Source organism: Crinia signifera, chromosome 6 (genome assembly GCF_055691185.1).
Source record: "Crinia signifera chromosome 6, ASM5569118v1, whole genome shotgun sequence".
Lineage (NCBI taxonomy): Eukaryota > Metazoa > Chordata > Amphibia > Anura > Myobatrachidae > Crinia > Crinia signifera.
Window position 1 is genome coordinate 49,743,759 of NC_139222.1, and position 8,173 is coordinate 49,751,931.

The 8,173-nt window shown below is 42.0% G+C and overlaps 1 protein-coding gene across 1 annotated transcript; it reads right to left on the reverse strand.

The window, feature by feature from the left end:
- Nucleotides 1–4,403: 4,403 nt before the first annotated feature.
- Nucleotides 4,404–6,639, reverse strand: LOC146007642 (uncharacterized). The gene has a single exon (XM_083146142.1). The coding sequence runs from the start codon at nt 6,009–6,011 to the stop codon at nt 5,055–5,057; it is 957 nt and encodes a 318-aa protein (XP_083002268.1). The 5' UTR covers nt 6,012–6,639; the 3' UTR covers nt 4,404–5,054.
- Between the last annotated feature and the right edge of the window lie 1,534 nt (nt 6,640–8,173).

Genomic DNA, 8,173 nt, shown 5'->3' on the forward strand with positions numbered 1-8,173 from the left:
TGGCCCCGATTTTACCCCCGATTAAAATCGTGGGCGCCCAGATAGGAAACAAGTACCGTTTTTCCTAAATTGAAGATTTATGTTAGCCCGTTCTGTTACGATGACATCATAGGCTGATTTTGCATCCTTGTATAAGGAGTGGTTAAGGTCAGAGGGAGAGGCCAGCAATCGGGAGTATTTGGAGGAGACCTCCGAGGAGGCCTGGGTGAGCCTAAGATGATACTTTTTCTTTTGAGAAGAAACAGAAGCCAAAATATGACCCCGAACAACTGGTTTGCTGGCCTGCCAAAATAAGTTAATGTCCTCACTGTGGACGTTATTGTCAGTGACATAGTTAAGAAATGTTTGGGTCAAGACATTTTTAATTACCGGCTCCAGGCTCCGTCAGCCTGGTGCTGGTTTCGGCTGTGGGGGGGACCCCACGCCGTTTTTTTTTTTTATTTAATTTTTCTATTTTTTTACACTGAAGCCTGCACGGATCTGACTGATCCGTGCAGGCTTAAAGCAAATAGAACAGGAAAATGGTGTTCTATTTTCCTGTCGTATTTGCATGCCTGTTTTACACCACTAAGCAGCCGTATTATCAGTACGGCTGCTTAGTAAATCAAAAACCACCATTCTTTTGAATGGTGATTTCTGTCGTATCCTATCGATGGTGTAGACATTCGTATTTGTAAATACAAATACGAATGTTCCATCTTTAGGAATACGAATTGTTGTATTTTTGGGATTGTAAATCCCGAAAATACAAATTCGTAAAAAAAAGGTGTATTTCTCCCTACGAATACACCTTTTTTCTACGAATCCATTTTGGTAAATGTCCCCCTTAGTGTCTACCTCCTATATGGAGATGCACCAAAAACTTCTACATAGGTCCTACTTCACCCCAAAACTTAAATTATCCATTGATCCCCGCTCTGTTTAGGTTCCATAGTTATTTTATTGTTTCCAGATGCGACGTGATGATCTCACAAGGGAAATATTATTTTATTGTACAAATGTTTGTGTGCATACAAATGACATGTTATACAGTGCCGGTGTCACGTTACCCATAGTATCACTTACTTTCTTTGTATTCCGAGCACAATTCTCTAAACTAACAGCAATTCCCCTTTTTATTCTGTCAAGATGTATTATTGGTAATATTCTTGCTTCTATATTATGTACGGACCTTGACGTGACCAGTGTGTATGGTTTCTGATTGCTGTGTAATAACCAGAATGTAAAATAACTATTAGTAAAATATTAACCCCTTCACGACATTTGACGTATATATACGTCATGGTCGGGAAGTACTTCCCGACACATGACGTATATATACGTCTAGAGACGCAGTGACAGAGGGACGATGTCTGCTGTCCCCGACAGCAGACATCCCCCCTCGCCGCCCGGGGGGGCAGGGATGCCTCCCCCGGTCGGCGATCGCTGTGATTGGCTGTTTAAATCTGAACAGCCATTCACAGCGTTTCCTGTGTTACCGGCGGCTAAGCCGCTCGGTAACACAGGGATCGGTGGTGATCGGTGCTGTCAAGTACAGCACCGATCACCACCGATGTGCAGCCCCCCCCTCGCACCCGCCGGGCACTCACCCGGCAGCAGCAGCAGCTCCCCCGGCTCCCTCGGCAGCTCAGCGCAGCAGCGCTGCCCTCCTCCCCCCTCCCCCCCGCAGCAGCAGCAGCAGCATCAAGCTGCACAAATAGTAAAATATAGTAAAATTAAATATTAGTACTGAATATATATATATATGTATATATAACAGGTCTGGAATACCGCACTCAAAATACTCAGGTTCAACTCGGCGGTGCTCCACTTTTAGAGGCAATTAAGTCCCGAATATAACAATACTTTTGTAGGAGCAGGCACTCACCATAGGCAATTCAGGGTTGAAGTAAATAAACTTTTATTCAGTCATAGCTGAATTACATTTTTTTACAGAAAAATGCAGTTCTGGCTCAAAATTTTTCATTTTCACAAGGAATGAAGGAGACAAAGCACCCCAAAATCTGTGCCCCAATTTCTCCCGAGTACGGCAATGCCTCACATGTGACCAAAAAATACCAGTTGGGTGCATGGCAGGACTCAGAAGGGAAGGAGTGATATTTGGATTTTGCAGCACAGATTCTGGTTGAATGACCCCCGAAGCACCCATACAGTGGAACCCCCCCACAAGTGACCCCATTTTGCAAACTACACCCTTCAGGGAATTCATCAAGGGGTATAGTGTACATTTCAAACCCCATGGGTTTCACCAATTTTGATACAACTGAGCTGTGAAAATGAAAAATTATTTTTTTTCATTTTCACTGCCCAGTTGTACCACAATTGGTGAAACCCCTGGGGGTTTGAAATGTACACTATACCCCTAGATGAATTCCCTGAAGGGTGTAGTTTGCAAAATGGAGTCACTTGTGGGGGGGTTCCTAACTTTTAGCATCTTATGGTGCCTAGAAACCTACATGGTGCCTAAAAAATAATCTCATAAAAAGGAGGCTCCAAAATCAAGTAGGTGCTCCTTCTATTATGAAGCCGGTGGTTTGGTCACCGTGCACACTAGGGCCACATATAGGATATTTATGAAAACCAAAGAATTGGGGGAATCAATTTTTAGTCACATTTCTCTAGTAAAATCTACTGTGTTCCTTAGAAAAATGTATTAAAATTGCAAATCTGCAAAAAAAATGAAATTTTGAAATTTCACCTACACTTTGTTTTAATTCCTGTGAAACACCTAAAGGGTTAACAAACTTCCAAAATGCTGTTTTGAATACTGTGAGGGGTGCAGTTTTTGAAATGGCATCATTTATGGGGGTGTCTCACATACAAGTCACTCAAAGTCACATCATAACTGACCTGGTCCCTAAAAAAATCAGTGTTTGAAATTTTCTTGAAAATTTGAGAATTTGCTATTCATATTTGAAGCCTCCTAGTGTCCAAAAAAATGAAAAGGAGGTTGAAATAATGATTGCAACATAAAGTAGACATATGGTCTTTGTTAGTTATTAACTATTTTGAGTGGTATGTTTATTTGTCTCACAAGCAGAAAATGTGACATTTTGCAAATTGCTAAATTTTCCATTTTTTCACGACATTTTGGTATTTTTCACAAAAAAACACAGACTGTATCGACCAAAATTTACCACTAACTTGAAGTACAATGTGTCACGAGAAAACGATCTCAAAATCACTGGGATAAGTAAAAGCAAAAAAAAAGTTATCCCCACTTAAGTGAGACATGTCAGATTTGAAAAAAAGGGCTCTGTCATGAAGGCACAAACTGGCTCTGTCATGAAGGGGTTAAATTAAATCCCCCCCCCCCCCCATTTTTTTTTTATCGTGCTTGTTCCTGTGACATAAATGGACTCAGTCTAGGTAATGGCTGCAGAACTCCCTAACAAGAGATGCACAAGTTATTGCAGGTGGTCATTCCCAGGCCCATCACTGCTGGAGGAGAGTCCCAGGTGTCATTATAGATAAATGTTCATTTGGTGGTTCCTCACTAGAGTCACAGTGGACAGATATGTGCCAATAACCTGAATCAGGAGTGTTTTGTGCAGTCTCTATTGGTAGAAAAGTATCAGTGTCCAGATATTGGTCCAAGCGCAGACACAGATGTAGCAAGTTGGTCAATGCACACTGACGCGTTTCACTGCAGCTTCTTGCAGCTTTTTCAAGAGTTTAGAAAAAACACTCTAAGAAATGCCTGTGCCTCTTTTTTTTTTTAATTCAGTAATTTTTATTGAAAGTTTTGGCAATACCAATAAACATAAACAAAGCAGCTGGACGCACTGGTTATGACAGTGTAAATATGTGAGAAAGATACATCGTACATTAAAATTACGCGTATGAAAACAGATACAGAACAAAAGTGTGCACGTAGCAGGATTATCAGTTTACCAAGTTGTATTGCAATACATAAGTAAGGTCAATACCCGAAGGCGCCATTCGGGCAGACAATTACAAGGAGGGTATATAGCGACAAAGTCCCACGTATCACATTTGGCACATATGACCGTTTTGCAGCCAATATAATTGTAAGAGATTCTCATATCACAACAAGCACACAATACAAAAGAGTATTAGACATCCAGCCACTATAACCTACCCTCAACTAACAAAACAAAAATCCCATAAAACCCAAAACAACCCACCCAGAAAACCCCCCACCCTGTACTACCCACCCCCAACTTAGGTGTACTTTATTCCCTGTAACCGTACCCCACTAATCCTACACTTACAATAACCACTGAGGAGAGAAAGTTAGTGGCACTTAGCTGGCGAAAGCAGCTACTATAGCCCAAAAAACCTAACTTATCCCTCCCACCCTAGACCCCCCCCCACACCTATCAACTATCCCCCCAAACCCCCCCTCCCACCCCCCACACACACATATATAAAGAGGAGAATACACGGATAAGAACATGGGCAGAAATTGCCAGGATATTTAAACTAGGTTAAACCTGGTCGGCCTAAACAGGCATATAACTGAGACGATCAATCTCACCCAGCATATAGGAGAATATAGAAAATTATTTCCACAGCAATGGAAGGTAGTAACGTACTTAGTATGTATCAAAAACAAAACAAGATTATGAACGAATATTGTACTACAAGAGACAGTAGTAATAGGACATCATCATGGGCCTTGGGGACACACTAAGAGCAACACGGATAGGAACTGGGGGATGCTATCCCGGCCAGGCCTGCATCCCGTATATAACCATATATGGTACAGTTCCACCATCGAATGTCCAAATGCGCATGTACAGCAAATGGTAGTAGAAGGATAAGAGTTCCAGAGATGACCAATCCATCCAAGGATAAAATGGTGGACACACAAGGAGGGGGTCAGCCATTATGAGTTCAGTTGTTAAAGGTGTATGACAGGGCGTCATGGAGTCCATCGCATGGGCTGGAGATTTCGCAGAGATATTAGGGGAATCCTCCATTTGATGGGGTAGCTCTAGTAGAGGTGTCTCTATAACGGGTAATTGTGGCTCAGGTACAGGATGGGAGATAGTAGTAGTATTGTCAGCAAAAGCATGCCTGTGCCTCTTTTACTGTTTTTGGCATTGTGTCTCATGTCTAAGAAGACTTGGTTTATGTGTAAAACATTTTCCATACTCAGAACACGGAAATGGTTTTGCACCTGTGTGACTTCTCTGATGGGCAACAAGAACTGATTTCCGTGCAAAATATTTCCCACACTCAGAACATGGAAATGGTTTCTCACCTGTGTGACTTTTCTGATGTAAAACAAGACCTGATTGATCTGAAAAACGTTTTCCACACTCAGAACATAGAAATGGTTTCTCACCTGTGTGAATTCTCTGATGTAAAACAAGATGTGATTTCCGTGTAAAACATTTTTCACACTCAGAACATGGAAATGGTTTCTCACCTGTGTGAATTCTCTGATGTAAAACAAGATGTGATTTCCGTGTAAAACATTTTTCACACTCAGAACATGGAAATGGTTTCTCACCTGTGTGAATTCTCTGATGTACAACAAGATGTGATTTAAGTGTAAAATATTTTCCACACTCAGAACATGGAAATGGTTTCTCACCTGTGTGAATTCTCTGATGTACAACAAGATGTGATTTAAGTGTAAAATATTTTCCACACTCAGAACATGGAAATGGTTTCTCACCTGTGTGTATTCTTTGATGTATAACAAGATGTGATTTCCACGTAAAACATTTTCCACACTCAGAACATGGAAATGGTTTCTCACCTGTGTGACTTCTCTGATGTTTAACAAGAGCTGATTTATGTGTAAAACATTTCCCACACTCAGAACATGGAAAGCCTGTATCAGCTGTATGACCTGTACTACGTGTAACAATGGCAGAGTTATTAGGAGTAGAGTCCCCTTGAGATGAAGGACCAGACGATGAATTTGCACTATAAAGCACTGGAAGTATATCTGAGATAATGGTGTTTTCTCCTGGAGAATCTCGTATGATGGTATCTTCTATTTTATTGTCTGGAAACAAAATGAGATCTCCCATCACAATATTCTTCCTTCTGTCTTCATCTGCCGAGAATGAAATAAATTGTATGGAAATGAAAACATTGATCTTACACTGAGGAGAAGATTGTCATTGTATCAGTCATTTCTAATCACTTTATTACAATTCTAAATGTACTTACAGCAAATCTGACTGTTGGCAAAAAGAGAAAATAAATCACCTAGAACAGACCCGCCTTAATGTACAATGCAACCACCCAGTCACTGTGACATCACCAACAGAACAGCAGCCATTGGCCAGTAACATTTCCCTGCCATCGTCACAGGACTGGAAGCCTTGTTAGCTGTAATGTTTAACCCCAATGTCCACCCAAACACTGACCTACACCCATGGTAAATCCTAATTAAATGCAGGTAAGACTCTTCATATACCTTTTTACTTTCAGAGCTATTCGTTATATTCTGGTTCTAACTGGTCTCTAGACCTACTCAGTGTCCCCAATCTATGTTATAGACAAGACCAGGATTCATTCCCTTCTCTTCATGGTCATTGTACATAGGTATGATCAGAGGAATGCGTGGACGCCCAGTCAGGAGCCAGTCACCCTGCACTAGAATAGTCTCTGGAGACGACAGAGCAGATCCAAGTAAATCCACAGAACTCAAACTACGTCTAATCGATCCAGATCATCTCAGGAAGAGGCTGAAGGAGGATAAACCAGAAAAATTAAATTTTTACCTGCAAAATCTTATTTTTGAAGCCATGGTGGATGTTGGAATTATGGGTATGGTGGGGAATGGAGGACCCAGGCATCATGGAGTTAACTTATGAAGTTAGGCTCCTCCTACCCTATTCCCCCCTGTCCTCAGAAACCAGTAAAACTTAACAAGCTGAGTAACTGGTACAGGAGAGAAGACCACACAGAGGAACACGCACCGAGCACAAGCATAACACTCCCCTGACTGTGTCCAAAGCTAGCACAACTATGCACAGACAGAGGTGTAAGGGCAGGTGCCCAGCATCCAACATGGCTTCAGAGAAAAGGATTTTACAGGTAAGACAAAAATCATCCTTTTGACTTTCAGCCCATGGGGGATTCTGGGAATATGGGAAGTTACAAAGCTGTCCCTTTATGTGTGTGAACGCTCCTGAGCTGTACTGAAGACCCCTTACCTGAAAGCAGCATCTGCTGAGGCAAAGGTGTCAAAATGATGGAATTTGATGAACATATGCACAGAAGCCCACGTGGATGCTCTGCAGGAAACACTGGCGGGGGTGGTGCCCACGAAGCACCAACAGACCAAGTGGAGAAGGCCTTCACTGAAACTGGCACCAGTTTTCAACAGATTGGCCTGGCAAATAGTGAGACACAACTAGTGAGCCAAGGCCTGTTTTGAGGCAGGACAGACCATCTTATGTACATTATAAAGTACGAAGACTCAGGTTTGCTAAAGGAGTGGTCAAACACACAAATACGCAGGGCCCTGACCACAACCAACATCTCCAAGAATTAGAGACTGAAGAACAAAGTTATGGAGAAAAAACTGGTACAAAAATTTGCCTGGTTCCAGTCACATCCATAGGCAGATATCATTTCTAGTTCGTAATACCGCTCTGACCTCATGGAACACCAAAAAGGGTGATTGATGAGAGAGGGCCCCTAAGTTTAAATCTCTACAAGCAGAGGAAATGGTCAAAAGAAAAATAATCTTCCATGTGATCCATGGAATCCAATGGCTCAATAGAGCTCCCTGACGTTTATGAAGGACTAGTGACAAATCCCATGAATGCATCAATGGATGCACCAGAGGTTGAAGGTGTAGCACCCCCTTCAAAAAAGTATGAATTGTGAAAGCAGCTTCCACTTGCCATTGAAACAACATAGAGACACCTGGACCTTCAAGGAGGAACAATGAAGGCTCAAGTCCAAACCTCTTTGCAGGAACGCCAGAACACTGGAGAGTCGATAGACCTTTGGGTTATAGCATGGGTCTTCAAACTGTGGCCCTCCAGATGTTGTGGAACTACATGTCCCAGCATGCCCTGACAGTTTTGGCATGCTCTTATAGGAATGTGGCAATGCATGTTGGAACATGTAGTTTCACAACATCTGGAGGGCCACAGTTTGAAAACCCATGCTATAACCCAAAGATCTATCGATTCTCCAGTGTTCTGGCGTTATAGCATTTTTAAGCGCCCCA

Excerpts from the sequence above, each read along its gene's own strand:
- LOC146007642 (XM_083146142.1), bottom strand. The coding sequence starts at position 6,011 with ATGGGAGATCTCATTTTGTTTCCAGACAATAAAATAGAAGATACCATC.